This window comes from Mobula birostris, chromosome 25, assembly GCF_030028105.1.
Source record: "Mobula birostris isolate sMobBir1 chromosome 25, sMobBir1.hap1, whole genome shotgun sequence".
Classification (NCBI taxonomy): Eukaryota; Metazoa; Chordata; class Chondrichthyes; order Myliobatiformes; family Myliobatidae; genus Mobula; species Mobula birostris.
Window position 1 is genome coordinate 53611253 of NC_092394.1, and position 22577 is coordinate 53633829.

At 41.7% G+C, this 22577-nt stretch overlaps 1 protein-coding gene across 3 annotated transcripts in view; it reads right to left on the bottom strand.

Annotated features, from left to right (window-relative positions):
* The window catches only part of rabep1 (rabaptin, RAB GTPase binding effector protein 1), a 129929-nt gene that overhangs the window by 81172 nt on the left and 26180 nt on the right, over positions 1 to 22577 (bottom strand). For 2 of the 3 annotated variants that reach the window (XM_072242927.1, XM_072242925.1), the window contains exons 3-7: positions 19901 to 20104; positions 10704 to 10864; positions 10357 to 10476; positions 6763 to 6901; positions 2863 to 3041 (exon numbers count right to left, since the gene is read on the bottom strand). In XM_072242927.1, coding sequence (XP_072099028.1) covers positions 2863 to 3041; positions 6763 to 6901; positions 10357 to 10476; positions 10704 to 10864; positions 19901 to 20104 — 803 coding nt within the window. The remainder of the gene's footprint in view (positions 1 to 2862; positions 3042 to 6762; positions 6902 to 10356; positions 10477 to 10703; positions 10865 to 19900; positions 20105 to 22577) is intronic. The other variant, XM_072242926.1, reaches the window with a different exon arrangement.

Here is a 22577-nt window from a genome sequence, read left to right on the forward strand (position 1 = left end):
GGATTTTGAGGTGTGTTCAGGTTCATTATCCTGCTGTAGAAGCCATCCGCTTTTCATCTTCGGCCTGCTTTTTTAAAAAAATATTTATTTATTTTTTAAACAGACAGTGTGATGTTTGCTTCCAGAATTTGCTGGTACTTAATTGAATTCATTCTTCCCTCTACCAGTGAAATGTTCCCCATGCCAGTGGCTGCAACACAAACTCAAAGCATGATCGATCCACCCCCATGCTTAACAGTTGGAGAGGGAGTTCTTTTCGTGAAATTCTGCACCCTTTTTTCTCCAAACATATCTTTGCTCATTACGGCCAAAAAGTTCTATTTTAACTTCATCAGTCCACAGGACTTGTTTCCAAAATGCATCAGGCTTGTTTAGATGTTCCTTTGAACCTTTTGAATAGAACTTTTTGGCCGCAATGAGCAAAAGTATGTTTGGAGAAAAAAGGGCTCAGAATTTCACGAAAAGAACCCCTCTCCAACTGTTAAGCATGGGGGTGGATCGATCATGCTTTGGGCTTGTGTTGCAGCCAGTGGCACAGGGAACGTTTACTGGTCGAGGGAAGAATGAATTCAATTAAGTACCAGCAAATTCTGGAAGCAAACATCACACCACCTGTAAAAAAAAGCCGAAGATGGAAAGAGGATGGCTTCTACGACAGGATAATGAACCTGAACACACCTCAAAATCCACAATGGACTACCTCAAGAGGCACAAGCTGAAGGTTTTGCCATGGCCTTCACAGTCCCTCGACCTAAACATCATCGAGAATCTGTGGATAGACCTCAAAAGAGCAGTGCATGCAAGACGGCCCAAGAATCTCACAGAACTAGAAGCCTTTTGCAATGAAGAATGGGCGAAAATCCCCCAAACAAGAACTGAAAGACTCTTAGCTGGCTACAGAAAGCGTTTACAAGCTGTGATACTTGCCAAAGGGGGTGTTATTAAGTACTGCCATGCAGGGTGTCCAAACTTTTGGTTCGGGCCCTTTTCCTTTTTTGTTATTTTGAAACTGTAAAAGATGGAAATAAAAAAGTAATCTTGCTTAAAATATTAAAGAAATGTGTCACCTTTAACTTTATGCCTTTTGGAAATCAGTTCATCTTTTACTCGCTTAGCTATTCACAGTAACAGAAATTTTGACTGGGGTGCCCAAACTTTTGCATGCTACTGTATAGTTAAATCAAACCAGTTAAATTAAACTAACTTAACTGTTGGGGATTTGGGGGTTGAGATATCTGTCCCATTTTTGTGGGGAGGTAGGGTTTGGGGTTTGATGATCATGCTGCCTTTCTTGGTTTCATGGCTACCCAGAGAATTGAAGAATTTCAGAGTTGTATACTTTGATAATAAGTGAACCTTTGAAATAAGTAGTGCAATAGCGATAAAAAAAGTAGTGAGCTGGTGGTCATGGGATCAATGTCCATTCAGAAATCTGATGGCAGAGGAGAAGAAGCTGTTGCTGATTCATTGAAGTTTGTGCTTTCAGACTCCCACACCTCCTTCCTGATGGTAACAATGAGCACCGGTCATGTCCTGGGTGACAGGAGTCCTTAATAATGGATGCCGCCTTTTTGAGGCAAGTCTCTTTGAAGATGTCCTGGATACTATGAATTCAGAAGAATGAGAGGAGATCTTATAGAAACATAGAATTATGAAAGGGATAGATAAGATAGGGGCAGGAAAGTTGTTTCCACTGGTAGGTGACACTAGAACTAGGGGAAATAGCCTCGATATTCAGGAGAGTAGATTTAAGACGGAGATAAGGAGGAACTACTTTTCCCAGAGTGGTGAACCTTTGGAATTCTCTGCCCAATGAAGCCGTAGAGGCTACTTCGGCAAACATATTAAAGACAAGGTTGTATAGATTTTTGCACAGTAGGGAAATTAAGGGTTATGGGGAAAAGGGCGGTAGGTGGAGATGAGTCCAAGGCCAGATCAGCCATGATCTTATTGAATGGCGGAGCAGGCTCGACGGGCCAGATGGCCGACTCCTGCTCCGATTTCTTATGTTCTTTATTGCGTGGATTGAAGAGTTTAGAGGACAGGCTGGAGAAGTTGGCTCTGTTCTTAGAGCAGAGAAGTTTAAGAGGAATATTTGATACAGGTGTATAAAATTATGTGATAGAGATGGGAAACATTTTTCCCCACATTAAAGGTAGCTAAAACTATAAGGCATTGGGGCAATGGGCAAAGAGATTCAGAGGGCATCTTAGGGAAACTTTCTTCAGCCAGAGAATGGGGAGTACCTGAAATGCACTGCCTGAGAATCTAGATTCTAAACACTTCCTGAAGCTGTGTTGCTGACAACATTAGCCACTTTTTCAGGCAGTGCATTTCAGGTACTTGGTAAATATCCCTCTATAACAAGTGATTCTAGATAAACATTTCAATCACTTGGGGATGGAGGGATATTGATCAAGTGCCGAGGGATAGGGCTAATACAAAATGGTGTCCACTGGTCAGAATGGACAAATTGAGCTGAATGTCTTGATTCCATGTAATAAAATTCTGATCCATTTTAAAGTGTGTTAGAACTCTACATTGCTTAGAGGTTGGAGACAATCCTGTAGGTACAAATATAACTTCACTCCAAAAATCTAGTGTCCTACCTATATCAGATGCAAATAACTTAAAGGGGGCTCTCAGAGTCAACTATGGGACAAATCTGTATTTGCTTTTCGACTTATTAAGAGAATGTAATAGAGTTAATGAATTTTCAAAGATTCTGCAATGTAGTTTACCAAATTGCAAAAGCAGATCTGCAAGTGAGCAATTTTGCTGCCCACCTGCAGAACTTTGCCTGCCTCATTCCTTCTGTCACTGAAGTGAAAATAAAATTATAGATTTTAAAGATTCTCATACTTGCTCCTTCCTTTTTAATTCTTCCACTTGTCGAAGCTGCTCAGAAGTGAGAATGTTCTCCATGCGCTGCATATCCTTCATCAGTAGCCTCTGGGACTCCAGGAATTGGTCATTGGCTCGTTGCCATGTGTGCTTCAGCTGGTTGTGCTGCTGTCTCTCTTGTTCCAAAAGATGACATACTGGTGGAAACATTTCAACACATCAACCTCACCAAACAAATTGCAGGTTCCCCGCAGATTTCAGAATCAAGTAAACTGTCATAAATTCAACTCAATCTGCCAGTTATTTAGTACCTGCAACTCAGTAGTAGCACATTCACTGCTTCTCACAGAAGCCCCAACAAGTTTGACACTGAGCCACAGAGTTATTGAGTTAACCATCAAAGACCTGGTCAGAGATGATTTTTAAGAAGCATCTTAGGGGCAAAGGGAAATGAAGTGTCTGTGTGTGCATGCATGTGTGGTGGCAGGGGTAAAGAATGACTTAAGGAGAAATTTCCAGAGTGTACACTAAAAGCATGATCTCTATGGTAGAGTGATGCAATTCTGCAATTATTTGAGAAGAATTATGAAAGAAATTGCAAGAGTGAGGATACAGCCAGCAAGATTTGGAAAATTTGAGAATAAGAGATGCAAGGACGGTTAGGACAGGATTGGAGTAATTAAATTTAGGATTAGGATTTCAGCAAAGGTTTAGCCAAGGATAGACAAAGAAGGGTGTAGTTATGGAAAATGAACTATTGCAGCTTCAGTGATGCTAGAATGCAGAATGGAAACTCCCATGAGGTCAAAGATAAATTTTAATTCTTAGGCACAAAGAGATGAAAAGTGACAATAGTTGATAAATGAGATTGTGGCAGGGAGCTGAAATATTTTGGATCTCCCCAGTATCTGAGAAAAATTCTATGTCGAAAATGGGTGATCAGAAAAGCAGTAAAGCAATTTAGAATCAAGGGATGGTGTGAAGTAAAGATAGAATATCTTCAGTTTACATGTGGAATTCAAGAGGTTTACAGATGACCTGAGGAATTCCAGCATTTATCGTTGATTCATGCACCCAGGCTGAGCTTGTCATCAAATTTGCCTCCAACTTCCACTCTGCCCTCAAATTCAGAGTCCATTTCGGACACCTCCCTCCCCTTTCTTCATCTCTGGAGACAAACTGTCTATCAACATCTTTTATAAACCTATTGAGTCCTACAGTTATCTTGACTAAAACTCTAATTTTTTTAAATTTACAGGAGATGGCAGTTATTCCTTTCACTCAGTTCCTTCATCTTTGCTGCTTCTGTTTCCAGGACAAGGCTTTCCTTTACCAGACAGAGATGCCCCCCTCCCTCCCTCTAAAATGATGCTGCCCTCACATGCATCTCCATCTCCCAGTTATCTGCATTCACCCCATCTTTCCACCACCTTAACAGGGCTAGAATTCATTTTGTCTTCAGCTACCACCCCACAAGTCTCCATAACTTATGCTATCTTCAAAAATATCCTACCAAATACATCTTTACCCCTCCCCCACTTTCCAAAGGGATCGCTCCCTCTGTGATTCCCTTGTTCATTCATCCCTCCCCACACATACCCTAACAAGCAACAAATATGCTGCACTTGTCCATTTATCTCCTCCTTCACCTCCATTCAGGACCCCAAACAGTCCTTCCAGATGTGGCAACACTTCATTTGTGAATACGTTGGGGTCATTTATTGTATCAGATGCTCTTGATTCAGCCTCCTCTACGTTGGTGAGATCTGATGTGAATTATGGGACTGGTTTGTCAAGCACCTCTGCTCCATCCACCAAAAACAACACTTCCCAATGGCCGACCATCTTAACTGCTATCCTCATTCTTGTTTCTGTTCCAACATCTTGATCCATGGCCTCTTCTGCCATGATGAGGCTACTCTCAGGGTGGAGGAGCAACACCTCATTCTGTCTAGGTAGCATCTAACCTGTTGGCATGAATATCGATTTCTCCTTCCGGTAAAAAAAAATGTTCCAACCCCCTTCTCTCTTTAATTTCCCAGTCTGGCCTCTTACCTCCTCCCACCTGCCTATCACCTCCTCCAGTGCCCCTCCTTCTTTGTATTCTCCTCTCCTCATAGATTCCTTCTTCTCCAGCCCTTTAACCTTTCCACGCACCTAGCTTCACCTAACACCTTCCAGCTGGTCCTCCTTCCTCTGCCCCCACCTTTTTATTCTGGCGCTATGCCTCTTCCTTTCCAGTCCTGAAGGGTCTTGGTCCAAAACAGCATTTGTTTATTCATTTCCATAGATGCTGCCTGACCTGCTGAGTTCCTCCAGCATTTTGTGTGTTGCTCTGGACTTCCAGCGTCTGCAGAATTCTCGTGTTTATTATTTTGATTGCAATTTTAGAAGTTGCTGCCAATGGCCAGCAGTTAATAGGCAACAAGAGGAGAAAGAATACACATGCTACAGATCTGCTGGAGAACAGATTGAGAAGAACCAGAGTTGTACACAGCACTCCAAATGCATAACTATATAACTGCAACATGATGCCCCAACCCATCAGATGAGCATAGCCTTCTTCACTACCCTTCCACTCATGCCACCACTTTCAGCAAATTATAGCCATGAAGTTCAAGGTTGCTTTTTACATTACGAGGGGTGATTGATAAGTTTGTGGCCTAAGGTAGAAGGAGTCAATTTTAGAAAACCTAGCACATTTATTTTTTCTACTTAGTCCAGCGGTCGTGTAGCATATGGATCCCTTCCTGGCGTCTTGGACCTCCAGAAAAGGTCCACAGCATTTGGTGATTGATAAGTTTGTGGCCTAAGGTAGAAGATGAGTTATTAACTTCAAACCTTCTGCATTTTCACTGAAAGAGTTGACCGGCACGTGCATGTAACGAGAGCTGAATAACTCATCTCCTTCTACCTTAGGCCACGAACTTATCGATCACCCCTGCTGTGGACCACCTGGAGGTTCAAGACGCTCTTGTTACATGCACATGCAGTTCAACTCTGAGTAATAATGCAGAAAGTTTGAAGTTAATAACTCATCTCGTTCTACCTTAGGCCACGAACTTATCAATCGGCCCTGCTGTGGACCACTTCTACAAAGAAGGGATCTGTATGCTCCACGACTGCTGGACTAAGTGTGTACATGTAGGAGGGGACTATGTTGAAAAATAAATGAGCTAGGTTTTCTAAAATTGACTCTTTCTACCTTTAAGCCACGAACTTATCAATTACCCCTCGTAACACTGCTAAGGACTCTGCCATTTACTCTCTATTTTCCTAGATAATGCTCGTGTTCCTCACTATACTGAAGAATATAAATAGCAGTTACTCTAGAATTCAACCTAGTTATCAATATCACCATTGAAAACTTTTATTCTTAACCCTAACATGCCACTTAGATGGCATTAAAAGGGAGGGCTTGCTAAAACATTTACACGAGGAATCTAAATTCAATGACATGAAACAAATGTCCAGAACAAAGAAAGAACAGCCCAGGAAGATAGAAGGCAGAGGCTTGGGTTGGCTGCATTTAGTTGAGTTTGGCTTGCTTCAAGCCCCGTTCCCCTACATTTGCCCTAAAAGAGGAAAGCAACAAGCCATGAGGACACTTTATCTCACTGCCAGTTAAGAGAATGTGGACAAAGCCCTGAGAATAGGTTACTCAGTTATCAAGGGCTGGGAAAGGGCTTAAAGCAGTGGTGCAGAGGGGAATGGAAAATTAACTGTTGAGATATCCAAACACCATTAAACAAAATAAGAGCTGCAGCAATCATTCGAGCATTTAATAAATTAGAACTATTTGTCAAATTTCCATTAATTATTTTTTTACTTTAAACAGTATTGATGCTTTGTAACCACTTTACATTTTATTTCACCATTTATAGCTTTCAAATATAATAGTTCTATTCTTCCTGTTACCTTCATGCAGTTCTTTACGCAATTTCTCTGCATCTTCCTGCAGCACACTTCTCTGAGTGTTGAGAACGGCAACATACATTTCCAAATCTGTCCTGCAGGACTTCTCTGTCTCGAGGTAATGATTCAGTTCTTTAACCTGCTGAACACATTAATCATCTCAACTCGCTTCATACAGGGAAAAAAATAGCCATTTAGTTTGACATCTCTCAGAAAATTCGGATAGAAAAATAAATCTGATCAACCAGTCCTCTGATAAAAACCCAACTTGCATGTCATTCTCTACATATAGATGAAATTATATTGTACAGTATTTTATAATTAAACCTTTTTTCAGGTAATTAGTGGAATGCCACAAAACTGTTTGATGCTGGGCTTTGCTGGAAGCTGCATTTCATAGCACAATTGCAGTTTAAGGATGTCCACAGGCCTAACTTTATCATCTATTTCTTTGCTGTGCACTACCTATGGATTCGGCAGAAACCTGCCACAATTCAACAGTTCTTGAATTCTACACCATGGAGTACAGACAGAGGAAGCCCATTCATTTGAATGGGTATTTTAGGGCTGTGAAACAGGATGGAAAATAATAAATTAGTTTGAAACTTATTATTTTAATGCTCTTAATCATGCTTTTGACATAGTAACACCAATCATTTCACTTTATATAGATGCTAAAATTTAGAAATAAAATTTAGAAACCTTGCACCTCTGCCAAGTGGCTGCTTGGAGCCTTATTGTGGACTAGCAGTAGCAGTCTTCCCAACCCGACAAAGGTAAGGTCATGAGAATGCAGCATGTGGGCAACTCACTGATACAAACAAAAATCTCACTCAGATGTACAAAGTACGTGGAATTTGATTGTAAACAAGATGGACAGCGGAAACTTGATCGCACACACCACCAGACTAGACCCGATTGGAAACACAAGGACAGAGTATCCATCATTTATGCCGGGAAGGCATTGGATCCTTTTAAAGTACTAAGTTCTCATCCTAGTTGGACAGAGTAGATGCAGGGATGACTCTCTTCAGCTCTGACCCATCAATTAGAAATAGTATGTGGCCTTCAGAAATCAACAATAGCTTATTTACATTGTTGACATTGAGCATGAAGTTGTTATTTTGGCACCACTCAACCAGGAGTGGTATCTTATTCCTGTATGCTGCCTCATCATCACCTAGGATTTAGCCAATAATGGTTGACTAATTGAAGAATTTGTAGATGGTACTGGAATTGTGTTTAAGTCACACAATTGTGGATGTAAGGTAAGTACAGCAAGGATCTAAAACTACAGTCTTGATCCTTGCTGAAGATCAATGAGGAGGAGATGCTGTAACCATCCACATTGATTGAGATCTGCCAACCAAGTAAAGGGTCCAGAGGCAAAGGGAGCTACAAAGGACATTGCCTTGGAACGTGGTGATAAATTTGGAGGGGACAATATCATTGAATGCCAAGTTGTAGTCTATGAACATCAGCCTAAAATTTATGTTACTGAGGTCCAGATAATCTATAAGCACAGTTGATCTGTTGTGGCAATACCCAAATTGAAGAGGACCCAGTTCACTTGTAAGGCTGGAGTTGATTCGCACCATAACCAAGGAGGACTTCATTACAGAAAGGATGTAAGTGCTAGCACATGGCAGTCATTGAAGTACTGGTACTACAGATGCCCTTTGAAGCAGGTTGGAGCCTCAGGCTGCAGAGACAAGTGGTTGAAGATGTCCCTGAATACACCAGCCAGCTGGTCTGCACAGATCTTCAGCAATTGGCCAGCTTTGCAGTCTGGGTCAAACACTTCTCATGGGTTCATCCACTTGAAGGATGTTCTGATGCCAGCCCGAGCACTGAGTTCACAGGGTTGTCAGAAGCTGTGGGGCTCATGTTGGAATGTCATTATTCTCCCTATCATAATGTACGTAAAGGCAATGAGCTCATTCAGGAATGATGCCTTATCATCACTTTTGCTTCCCCTTATGTCTTGTAGGAAGTGATAGTGTGTAAGTCCTGACACAACTATTGAGCTCCTGTCTTTGATTCCAAATTGGTCCAGTACTGTCTCTTTGTGCCAGTGATGGTTTTCTGTGATGGTGATTATGAACTTACCACTTCCCACTATTCAGGACGTTTACAAAGACAGGTAGGTCAAAAGGGTCTGAAGGATCATTGGGGACCCAAGTCACCCCAACCACAAACTGTTCCAGCTGCTACCATCCAGGAAACGGTAACGCAGCATTAAAGCCAGGACCAACAGGCTCCGGGATAGCTTCTTCCACCAGGCCATCAGACTGATTAATTCACGCTTGACACAATTGTATTTCTAAGCTACACTGACTGTTCTGTTGTATATCTTACTGTACATACTATTTATTACAAATTACTATAACTTGCACATTCAGACGGAGGCGTAACGTAAAAGATTTTTTACTCCCCACGTGTGCCAAGGATGTAAAAATAAAGTCAATTCAATTCTGGAAACCATACCTGGATTTCTTGTACAACTCTGGATTGCTCTCCTAAACACCACAGATCTTCTGGTTGGGAAAGATGTAGAATATTTTGTGGGTACACACTTGTCTCCATAGTTTTTTTTATTAAGTGGGTGATAACTAAAGCACATCCATTCAGTTCTGCTCACAAATCCTTGAACGTGACCCAGTCCACTGATTCAAAGTAGTCCTATTTTTGCTCCACTTGCTCCTTTAACCAGCTTTTCACAGTTCTCACCGTTAGTATTGCACTCCTCAGTCTCTGGAAGGAGCAGCATAGCCAAGTGGTCAGATTTACCAAAGTGTGGTGAGGGATGTGGCATTAGTGTCTCTGATAGTGGGACGGCAGTGATTGAGCATGTTACTTAAAAAGGCAGTGCCTCATCATTAAGGATCCTCCACATGTTGGACATGCCCTCTTCTCTTTATACCATCGGGGGAGGTACAGGAGCCTGATGAACCACATTCAATATTTTAGGAGCAGCTTCTTTCCCTCTGCCATCAGGTTTCTGATCGGTCCATGAATCCATGAGCATCATCTTGCAATTCCTTTTACACTACTTATCTTTTATTGTAACTTATAGTAATTTGTTATGTCTTCACTGTACTGCCACCACAGAACATTTCATGACTAGCATCAGTGACAATATTCCTGATTCTGATGTTGAAGGTGACATCAACACTTAACCACCAAGTCTTCTGGAAGAGTAAGGACTGCCACCTCTGAGCACTAACCACGAGTTGATTGTGAAGCAGATGTGGCTACCACTTCCTTTTCCTAGTGCCACTCTCTGCCGAGTCTCCACTGGTCGATTGTAAGATTGCTAATGTACTTAAATGACTTAACACCCAATTGTTGCTACAGTATTTGAGATTTACAATTTTAAAAGTCTGAACATGAATATAAAAGTGTTCTACTGCTGGCTAAGTGTCACCTCTGGCACTTTTTTTTTTTACAAACCAAATCCTTCTTCATCTACTGACCCCTGTTGCCATTTCCAAGGAGCTATGGACTTGCACCCCATGGTGTCTCAGTACATCAACACTCCTAAGGTCCATTCTTAAGTGGATCGTAATATTCACTAATTCTGTTTTCAGAGCTCACCTTTGAGGCTTCTAATTCTTTAACCTTTTCTTCAGCTGTTGACAGCTTTTCTTTGAGGGCTCCTATTTCCTTTTCCATGGGCATCACCACCGATCGCAACTTCTCAGCATCTTCCTGCGCCTAGGATGAAAATGCAAGAAAGCAGGAATGACTGCCTAATAAAGTGTACAAACAATTTGGAAGATATTTAACTGAAAGAACTTTTCATACATTGGTTATTGACTTCATAATAGAGCTAATTGCAGTCAAAATATCCCATCATAGTTGATGCTCAGTATCACCAACCACCATAAAATCTTTCAAGATAGATTCAAGATCTATCACTGCGTACAAATCAGCATACTCACTTTTTTCATTTCATTTTCTAGGTTGTTTTCTCCTTGTCCTTCGGACAAACGTCTCCTTAGATCAGTCAACTCACGTTCCACTGCTTCCTTATACTGTGCCCACTGTGAGCGTTCTTGCTCTAGACGGTGATGAAACTGAATTTCATATTCTCTCAGTGTCTCTGTAGAAGTTTAGAACATACAATAAAAGGCTCCTGTTAGAATTTTCTTGTTTAAACAGGAAACAGAAAGTGTTTTCAATGAAAGCCTTCTTAAATATACTTTAATAGCAGAAATAGATAAATTTAACATAATTAATGACACTCCTGAAAAACTTACCCCATTATACAGTGGCATGCAAAAGTTGGGCACCCCTGGTCAAAATTTCTGTTACTGTGAATAGTTAAGTGAGTAGAAGAAGAACTGATCTCCAAAAGTCATAAAGTTAAAGATGAAACTTTCTTTTCAACATTTTAAGCAAGATTAGTGTATTATTTTTGTTTTGTACAATTTTAGAGTGGAAAAAAAGGAAAGGAGCACCATGCAAAAGTTTGGGCACCCCAAGAGATTTGAGCTCTCAGATAACTTTTACCAAGGTCTCAGACCTTAATTAGCTTGTTAGGGCTAATGGCTTGTTCACAGTCATCGTTAGGAAAGATCAGGTGATGCAAATTTCAAAGTTTTATAAATACCCTGACTCCTCAAACCTTGTCCCAACAACCAGCAGCCATGGGCTCCTCTAAGCAGCTGCCTACCACTCTGAAAATTAAAATAAATGATGGCCACAAAGCAGGAGAAGGCTATAAGAAGATAGCAAAGTGTTTTCAGGTAGCCGTTTCCTCAGCCTGTAATGTAACTAAGAAATGGCAGTTAACAGGAATGGCGGAGGTCAAGTTGAGGTCTGGAAGACCAAGAAAACCTTCCGAGAGAACTGCTCATAGGATTCCTAGAAAGGGAAATCAAAACCCCCTTTTGACTACAAAAGACCTACAGGAAGACTTAGCAAACTCTGGAGTGGTGGTGCACTGTCCTACTGTGCAGCGACACCTGCACAAATATGGAAGAGTCATCAGGAGAAAACCTTTCCTGCGTCCTCAACACAAAATTCAGCATCAGAAGTTTGCAAAGGAACATCTAAACAAGCCTGATGCATTTTAAAAACAAGCCCTGTGGACTGATGAGGTTAAAATAGAACTTTTTGGCCGCAATGAGCAAAGGTATGTTCGGAGAAAAAAGGGTGCAGAATTTCATGAAAAAGCTGAAGATGAAAAGAGGATGGCTTCTACAACAGGATAATGATCCTAAACACACCTCAAAAATCCACAATGGACTACCTCAAGAGGCGCAAGCTGAAGGTTTTGCCATGGCCCTCACAGTCCCCTGACCTAAACATCATCAAAAATCTGTGGATAGACCTCAAAAGAGCAGTGCATGCAAGGCAGCCCAAGAATCTCACAGAACTAGAAGCCTTTTGCAAGGAAGATTGGGCGAAAATCCCCCAAACAAGAACAAGTGTTTCGAGAAGTTCATCATGAGGCACGTCAAGACCCTGCTGCCCCCCTCACTGGACCCCCTGCAGTTCACGTATCGTCCCAACCACTCAACAAACAACGCCATCATGACCACCTTCCACCAGGCCCTCACCCACCTGGACAAAAAAGACATACATGTTCGAATGCTATTCATAGACTTCAGTTCAGCATTCAACACAATCATTCCTCAGCACCTGATTGGAAAGCTGAAACTGCTGGGCCTGAACACCTCCCTCTGCAACAGGATCCTTGACTTCCTGACTGGGAGACCTCAGTCAGTCCGGATTGGGAGCAGCATCTCCAACACCATCACACTGAGCACGGGGGCCCCCCAGGGCTGTGTGTTCAGTCCACTGCTGTTCACTCTGCTGACCCATGACTGTGCAGCAATACACAGCTCGAATCACATCAAGTTCACCGATGACACGACCGTGGTGGGTCTCATCAGCAAGAACGATGAGTCAGCACACAGAGAGGAGGTGCAGCGGCTAACGGACTGGTGCAGAGCCAACAACTTGCCTCTGAATGTGAACAAAAGTGATGGTTGTTGACTTCAGGAATACACTGAGTGACCACTCTCCACTGAATGCTCCTCCTTTGAGATCGTTAAGAACACCAAGTTTCTTGGTGTTCACCTGGCGGAGAATCTCACCTGGTCCCTCAACACCAGCTCCACAGCCAAGAAAGCCCAGCAGCGTCTCTACTTTCTGCAAAGGCCGAGAAAAGTCCATCTCCCACCCCCCCATCCTCACCACATTCTACAGAGGTTGTGTTGAGAGCATCCTGAGCAGCTGCATCACTGCCTGGTTCGGGAATTGCACCGTCTTGGATCGCAAAACCCTGCAGTGGATAGTGAGGTCAGCTGAGAAGATCATCGGGGTCTCTCTTCCCGCCATTACAGACATTTACACTATACGCTGCACCCGTAAAGCCAACAGCATTGTGAAGGACCCCACGCACCCCTCATACAAACTCTTCTCCCTCCTGCCATCTGGCAAAAGGTACTGAAGCATTCGGGCTCTCACAACCCGACTGGGCAACAGTTTCTTCCCCCAAGCGATCAGACTCCTCAATACCCAGAGACTAGACTGACATCCACATCATTTGTTATATTGTAATTTGTCCTCTACTGTGCCTATTGTCTTGTCTGTTACGTATTGTACTGCCCTGCACTGTTTTGTGCGCTTTATGTAGTCCTGTGTAGGTCTGTAGTCTAGTGTAGTTTTGTGTTGTTTCATGTAGCACCATGGTCCTGGAGGAACGTTGTTTCATTTTTACTGTGCACTGTACCAGCAGTTTATGGTCGAAATGACAATAAAAAGCGACTTGACTTGAAAGACTCTTAGCTGGCTACAGAACGCATTTACAAGCTGTGATACTTGCCAAAGGGGGTGTTACTAAGTACTGATCATGCAGGGTGCCCAAACTTTTGTTTTGGGCCCTTTTCCTTTCTTGCTACTTTGAAACTGTAAAAGATGGAAATAAAGTAATCTTGCTTAAAGTATTAAAGACATGTGTCATCTTTACTTTATGCCTTTTGGAAATCAGGTCATCTTTTACTCGCTTAGCTATTCATAGTAACAGAAATTTTGACCAGGGGTGCCCAAACTTTTGCATGCCACTGCAGATTAAAGAAAATCTGTGCAAAAAGCCCTGAGGCAGTGGATCAAATAGCCCATGAGAAGTGGAGGAATAGACATGTACATCCTGTTTTCACATCCTCTTTTTACAATTTTTGTCCACTGTCTTTTCCAAATGCAGAATTGTAGAAGTGTACAGCCCACCTCACCCATACCAGCATTGATGGTCATATGATTGGGTCACAGCTGCCAGGTTCATATTGCTTAGCTTTTATAAACACCGGTCTATATTTGAAATCAATGCAGTTCTCCTGGGCTCTGGCACTGTCCTCATATTTAAACAGGATTCAAACTGCTGATATGACATCATTCTTTGCCACCTTTATTTACCACATACAATTTTTGTGATTGTTCTGCCATTTCAAATGCAAAGCTGCATTTCATATATTTGGCTTATTTTATTTTTTTAAATTATAGATACAGTATGGCAACAGGCCCTTCTGGCCCAATTACACCCATGAGACTAACTAACCTACTAACCTATACATCCTTGGGATGTGAGAGGAATCCTGAGCACCCATAGGAACCCACCCAGAAGAGAACATACAAACTGCTTACGGGCAATGATGAGAATTACACCTGGGCCACAGGCACTGTAATAGCGCAACGCTAACCATGACACTACCATGCCACTCTTCTTTCCCATTTTCCCAAGTATCCTGTAGCTAGGAGAATTACACTCCCAACCTTCTTGCATTTTGAGCTTGATTTCTATTACTGCATTTCCACATAGCAAGTTTTTGAAAACATCAAATATTCATCTGCCATATACTAAATACACTCCAAACCAACCATACGTAAATTCTCCAATATCTCAAATGCTGAGGTCATGCAACTCTCAGGCCACCACTTCCAGGCCAAACTGTTTTGGCCATCTACACTATTGCCATCTGCCTTTATTAGGACAATATCTTTTTTATGCCTTGTCTGTTTAAGTGTCTGCCTCAATGCCTCTGATGTATCCAGTTCCACTACCTCCACTGGTAGCATGCTCTAAATGTCAACTACTCTGTAAATTTATAGAGTTAATGGGAGTATCATGGGAAGTATAGTAGAACATGAGACCAAGGGGTCCAAGTATATAATTTCCTGAAAGCAGCAACACAATGCAGTGAAACTGCATGGCATGCTTGTCTTTGTGGGTTACGACAAGAGTTGGGATATCATGTACTGGCGAGGTCACATTTGTTGGGTGACCTTATGGGAGGTATATAAACATCCTGACAAAGTGAATGCTCACCGTCTTTCTCCCAAGGTAGATTAGTCAAAATCAAGACGGCAAAGGTGAGAGGGGAAAGACTTAACAAGGATCTGAGGGGACTCTTATCAGAGAGGATGGTGAGTATATGTAACAAGCTGTGTGGATAGAAAGGTTTAGAGAGATGCAGGCCAAATGCACTTAAATGGGGCTTGCCTGAGCAGGCAACTTGGTCAGCATGGATGAGTGGGGCCAAAGTGCCTGGTTCTGTGCAGTCTAATTGTACGAATCAAATTGTGAACAGCTACCAATTCCTGCTGCGTCCACTAGTTTTAATGTCCAAATCTGAAAGTTATACATTTATTGCAATTCCTTTTGTCTGCAAAGTGACTGCCAATCAACAACAGCATATAATGCCCGACACACATATATCAATTAAACCTACTGCATGGCATCCCATCAAAAGCCTTCTAAAACCCAATCTCTTCTATTGATACACCCTCAAAAAAAAATGAATGTTCAACATGATTTTCTTTTCATGAATCCAGAAAGATTTATTGGCCCAGTTCTATTACTATTTTCTCATGTTCTGCACTTCCTAATGACTCGAGGCCGTTCTGTCTGTTGAGGTTGGGTCAACTCTTCCAGCAGACACATTCCCTCTCTTAATTTCTTGTAATGGATCCTCTTACATGCCCACTAACTACCTCTTGATTCTCCTACCAGCCATCTACATCAGTCACAATGTAATCAGTTAATCTAGCACCAGCACACCATTAGACCATAAGACCATAAGACAAAGGAGCAGAAGTCGGCCATTCGGCCCATCGAGTCTGCTCTGCCATTTTATCATGAGCTGATCCATTCTCCCATTTAGTCCCACTCCCCCGCCTTCTCACCATAACCTTGATGCCCTGGCTACTCAGATACCTATCAATCTCTGCCTTAAATACACCCAATGACTTGGCTTCCACTGTTGCTCGTGGCAACAAGTTCCATAGATTCACCACCCTCTGACTAAAAAAATTTCTTCGCATTTCTGTTCTGAATGGGTGCCCTTCAATCCTTAAGTCATGCCCTCTCGTACTAGACTTCCCCCATCATGGGGAAACAACTTTGCCACATCCACTCTGTCCACGCCTTTCAACATTCGAAATGTTTCTGAGGTCTCCCCTCATTCTTCTAAACTCCAAGGAGTACAGTCCAAGAGCGGACAAATGTTCCTCATATGTTAACCCTCTCATTCCCGGAATCATTCTAGTGAATCTTCTCTGTACCCTCTCCAATGTCAGCGCATCCCTTCTTAAATAAGGAGACCAAAACTGCCCACAGTGCTCCAAGTGAGGTCTCGCCAGCGCCTTATAGAGCCTCAGCATCACATCCCTGCTCCTATACTCTATTCCTCTAGAAATGAATGCCAACATTGCATTCGCCTTCTTCACCACCGACTCAACCTGGAGGTTAACTTTATGGGTATTCTGTACGAGGACTCCCAAGTTCCACTGCATCTCAGAACTTTGAATTATTTCCCCATTTAAATAATAGTCTACCCATTTATTTCTTCTGCCAAAGTGCATAACCATACACTTTCCAACATTGTATTTCATTTACCACTTCTTTGCCCATTCTTCCAATCTATCCAAGTCTCTCTGCAGACTCTCCGTTTCCTCAGCACTACCGGCCCCTCCACCTATCTTCGTATCGTCAGTAAACTTAACCACAAAGCCATCTATTCCATAATCCAAATCGTTGATGTACAATGTAAAAAGAAGCAGCCCCAACAGAGACCCCTGTGGAACACCACTGGTAACCGGCAGCCAACCAGAATAGGATCCCTTTATTCCCACTCTCTGCTTCCTGCCAATCAGCCAACACTCTATCCACGTATGTAACTTTCCCGTAATTCCATGGGCTCTTATCTTGTTAAGTAGCCTCACGTGTGGCACCTTGTCAAAGGCCTTCTGAAAATCCAAATATACAACATCCACTGCATCTCCCTTGTCTAGCCTACTTGTAATTTCCTCAAAAGATTGTAATAGGTTTGTCAGGCAGGATTTTCCTTTAAGGAATCCATGCTGAGTTCTGCCTATCTTGTCATATGCCTCCAGGTACTCTGTAACCTCATCCTTGACAATCGACTCCAATAACTTCCCAACCACCAATGTCTAGCTAACAGGTCTATAATTTCCTTTTTGCTTCCTTGCCCTCTTCTTAAATAGCGGAGTGACATTTGCAATCTTCCAGTCCTCCGGAACCATGCCAGAATCTATCCACTTTTGAAAGATCATCGCTAATCGCCTCCGTAATCTCCACAGTTACTTCCTTCAGAACACGAGGGTGCATTCCATCTAGTCTGGGAGATTTATCTACCTTTAGACTATTCAGCTTCCTGAGTACTTTCTCTGTCGTAATTGTGACTACACACACTTCTCTTCCCTGCCACCCTTCTGTGCCCGGTATACTGCTGATGTCTTCCTCAGTGAAGACTGATGCAAAATACTCGTTCAGTTCCTCCACCATCTCCCTATCTCTCACTACAATTTCTCCAGCATCATTTTCTATTGGTCCTATATCTACTCTCACCTGTCTTTTACTCTTTATATACTTGAAAAAGCTTTTAGTATCCTCTTTGATATTATTTGCTAGCTTCCTTTCATAGTTAATCTTTTCCCTCTTAATGACCTTCTTAGTTTCCTTTTGTAAGGTTTTAAAAACTTCCCAATTCTCTGTCTTCCCACTAATTTTTGCTTCCTTGTATGCCCTCTCCTTTCCTTTAAGTTTGGCTTTGACTTCTCTTGTCAAACACAGTTGCATCCTTTTTCCATTCGAAAATTTTTTCTTTTTTGGAATATACCTGTCTTGCACCTTCCTCACTTCTCGCATAAACTCCAGCCACTGCTGCTCTGCTGTCTTTCCCGCCAGTGTCCCTTTCCAGTCAACTTTGGCCAGTTCCTCTTTCATGCCACTGTAATTTCCTTTACTCCACTGAAATACCAACACATCAGATTTCGGCTTCTCTTTTTCAAATTTCACAGTGAGCTCAATCACGTTATGATCACTGCCTCCTAAGAGTTCCTTCACCTCAATCTCTCTAATCATCTCCGGTTCATTACACAATACCCAACCCAGTACAGCCGATCTCCTAGTGGGCTCAACAACAAGCTGTTCTAAAAAGCCATCTCGCAGACATTCTACAAATCCTCTCTCGAGATCCAGTGCCAACCTGATTTTCCCAATCCACTCGCATGTTAAAATCCCCCACAATTATCAGAACACTGCCCTTCTGACAAGCCTTTTCTATTTCCTGTTGTAATTTGTAGTCTACATCACTGCAGCTGTTTGGAGGCCTATAAATAACTGCCATCAGGGTCCTTTTACCCCTCTGATTTCTTAGCTCAACCCATAAAGATTCTGCACCTTCCGATCCTATATCACCTCTTTCTAATGATTTAATATCATTTCTTACCAATAAAGCCACGCCTCCCCCTCTGCCTACCTTCCTATCCTTCCAATACACTGTGTACCCTTGGACGTTCAGCTCCCAGAGACATGCATCCTTTAGCCATGTCTCAATGATGACCACAATATCATACCTGCCAATCTGTAGCTGTACAACAAGATCATCCACCTTATTCCTTATGCTGCGTGCATTAGGATTTTCTGTTGTTCACAAGACCATAAAACATAGGAACAGATTAGGCCAATCAGCCCATCGAGTATGCTTTGTCATTTATACATAACTGATTTTTTTCTCACTGCCGTTCTTCTGCTTCTTCTCCCCCATAACCTTTGATGCCTTTACTAATGAAGAACCTATGAACCTCTGCTTTAAATATATTCGTTGACTTGGCCTCCACAGATTCACTATCCTCTGCCTGAAGAAATTGTTCCTCATCTCTGTTCTAAAGGGACATCCTTCCACTCTACGGTTGTGTCCTCTGGTCCTACTCTCCCACAAGCTGAAACATACCCTACACATCCACTCTACCTAGGCCTTTCAATATCCCGTTGGTTTCAATGAGACTCCCCCCACCCCTCATTCTTCTAAACTCCAGCGAGTACAGACCCAGAGCTGTCAAACGCCTAATCAAATATTATGTTACCATTTGCACTGCCAGCAGCAGTGGTGGAAGCAGATACAATAGGGTCTTTTAAGAGCCTCTTAAATAGGTACATGGAGCTTAGAAAATATGCGCTAGGGAAACTCTAGGTAGTTTCTAGAGTAGGTTACATGGTCAGCATAACATTGTGGGCCGAAGGGCGTGTAATGTGCTGTAGATTTCTATGTTCTATGTTCCTTAATAATAAATTATTGAATTTTCTCCACTACTCAAGCTTTGTTTCAACCCTGTCCGTAGTTGTTGGTTCTAACTTTCCACACTTTTAGTACACTATATTTGCTATCAATCTATAATTTATGGAAGTTTGGAGGATGATAAACCAGTGTTTTCATAGCTACCTCTGTTAAAATTCTGGGATGCAGGTCATCAAGCCAAGGAATACTAGGTTTCAGTCCCTCTAATTTCTCCACTACTTTTTTTTTTCCACTAATTCTAATTTCCTTCAGCTTCTCATTTTCCCTCCACAATTCCTGGGATGTATTAAGTACCTTTTTCCGTGTAGATGGACAAAGTATTGGTTTAATTTCTCCTATGTATAACGAGTCCTTATTAACCTTTTCCAATCTTTACCTTTCTAGATACCTACAGAAGGAACTTCTGAAAAGAATAAATCAAACAAAAGTTTTAGTTTTCTTTATGGTTCAAATAAGGAGGTGACCCTCATTAAATAATTTCAGGAGAAAAACTAAACCTTCAAGAATAAACGTATTATAACTTTGCTCATTACCTTTCATTATCGCTTGCATTGAAGCAACTTCCTCCTGCCATTGCTTTTTCACATCATCAATCGCCTCCTGTTTGGTCGTCTCAGACACTGCAGCTACCGCTTTTATATTCTCCATGTCAGCATTTGCCTCCATGAGCTGGACCTGCAGTCGAGTTACATCACCTTCTGCTGACTGTAATGCAACATTCTGTCGCTTCAGCTCTTCTGGAAATAAAAACACCAAAACAACTTCTAATTCAAACAAAACACAAAGCTCATGACTTCAATAGCTCCCACAGTGCTCAACTCTGAAAGGATCCAGGAGGTAATTTTACATTAATTCTGTTAGTAAACTGAATGCAACAGGATCTGTGTGATTTAAACAGATAGTGATGCTAATATAGAACTGACAATTAGAACTGCTTAGGTATCCAGATAACTGTATGATATCAAAGTTCACAATTCCAATGTGGTTAGCAGCTTAATTCTGAACAAAGTCTGATACTTGCAGAGTTTGTGGAAAATCAGTACTTACAGGGAATAAACTCATCCACTTACCTGGTTACATTGTGCTTCAGTGACAGTACTGTTCTAAGACAACACAGTCTTACACTCAACATAGTAGTGGATGCAAAGAGGAACACCTTTAGAATATAATGTTAAACAGAGGACTTCTTTGCATCCCTCAGTGATAATTGTAAGAGAAGCAGGTGGATTTTCTACAATGACACACACCCAATGATCATTCCTCAACCAACGCAGAAAACCTACAGCACAATACAGGCCCTTTGGCCCACAAAGCTGTGCCAAACATGTCCTTACCTTAGAAATTACCTAGGGTTACCCATAGCCCTCTATTGGAGAAAGGCTAACTTTGAGGAGATGCAAAAGGATTTAGAAAGAGTGGATTGGGACAATTTGTTTTATGGGAAGGATGTAATAGAGAAATGGAGGTCATTTAAAGGTGAAATTTTGGGGGTTCAGGATCTTTATGTTCCTGTTAGGTTGAAAGGAAAGGTTAAAAGCTTGAGAGAACCATGGTTTTCAAGGGATATAGGAAACTTGGTTTGGAAAAAAAGAGGGATCTACAATAAATATAGGCAGCTTGGAGTTAATGAGGTGCTCGAGGAATATAAAGAATGTAAAAAGAATCTTAAGAAAGAAATTAGAAAAGTTAAAAGAAGATACAAGGCTGCTTTGGCAAGTAAGGTGAAAATAAATCCAAAGGGTTTCTACAGTTATGTTAATAGCAAAAGGATAGTGAGGGATAAAATTGGAGAATCAGAGTGGACGGCTATGCGTGGAGCCAAAAGAGATGGGGGAGGTTTTGAACAATTTCTTTTCTTCGATATTCACTAAGGAGAAGGATATTGAATGGTGTAAGGTAAAGGAAACAAGAAGGGTAGTTATGGAAGGTATGACGATTAAAGAAGAGGAAGTACTGGCACTTTTAAGGAATATAAAAGTGGATAAGTCTCCGGGTCCAGACAAGATATTCCCTAGGACCTTGAGGGAAGTTAGTGTAGAAATAGCAGGGGCTCGGACAGAAATATTTCAAATATCATTAGAAACGGGGATGGTGCCGAAGGATTGGTGCATTGCTCATGTGATTCCATTGTTTCAAAAGGGTAAACCTAGCAATTATCGGCCTGTGAGTTTGACGTTAGTGGTGGGCAAATTGATGAAAAGTATTCTTAGAGATTGTATATATAATTATCTGAATAGACAGGGTCTGATTAGGAACAGTCAACATGGATTTGTGCATGGAAGGTCATGTCTGACAAATCTTATTGAATTTTTTGATGAGGTTACTAAGAAAGCTGACGAGGGTAAAGCGGTGGATGTTGTCTATATGGACTTCAGTAAGGCTTTTGACAAGATTCCACACGGAAGGTTAGTTAGGAAAGTTCAATCGTTAGGCATGAATATGGAAGTAGTAAAATGGATTCAGCAGTGGCTGGATGGGAGACGTCAGAGAGTAGCGGTGAATTGGAGGACGGTGTGTAGCGGTGTGCCTCAGGGATCTGTACTGGGTCCAATGTTGTTTGTCATATATATTAATGTTCTGGATGATGGGGTGGTAAATTGGATTAGTAAGTATGCAGATGATACTAAGATAGGTGGTGTTGTGGATGATGAGGTAGGTTTTCAAAGCTTGCAGAGAGATTTAGGACAGTTAGAAGAGTGGGTTGAAAGATGGCAGATGGAGTTTAATGCTGAAAAATGTGAGGTGCTACATTTTGGTAGGACTAATCAAAATAGGGCATACATGGTAAATGGTAGGGCATTGAAGAATGCTGTAGAACAGAAGGATCTAGGAATAATGGTGCATAGTTCCCTGAAGGTGGAATCTCATGTGGATAGGGTGGTGAAGAAAGCTTTTGATTTGCTGGCCTTTATTAATCAGAGCATTGAGTATAGGAGTTGGGATGTAATGTTGAAATTGTATAAGGCATTGGTAAGGCCAAATTTGGAGTATTGTGTACAGTTCTGGTCACCGAATTATAGGAAAGATGTCAATAAAATTGAGAGAGTACAGAGGAGGTTTACTAAAATGTTGCCTGGGTTTCATCTCCTAAGTTACAGAGAAAGGTTGAACAAGTTAGGTCTTTATCCTTTGGAGCGCAGAAGGTTGAGGAGGGACTTGATAGAGGTGCTTAAAATTATGAGGGGGATTGACAGAGTTGACGTGGTTAGG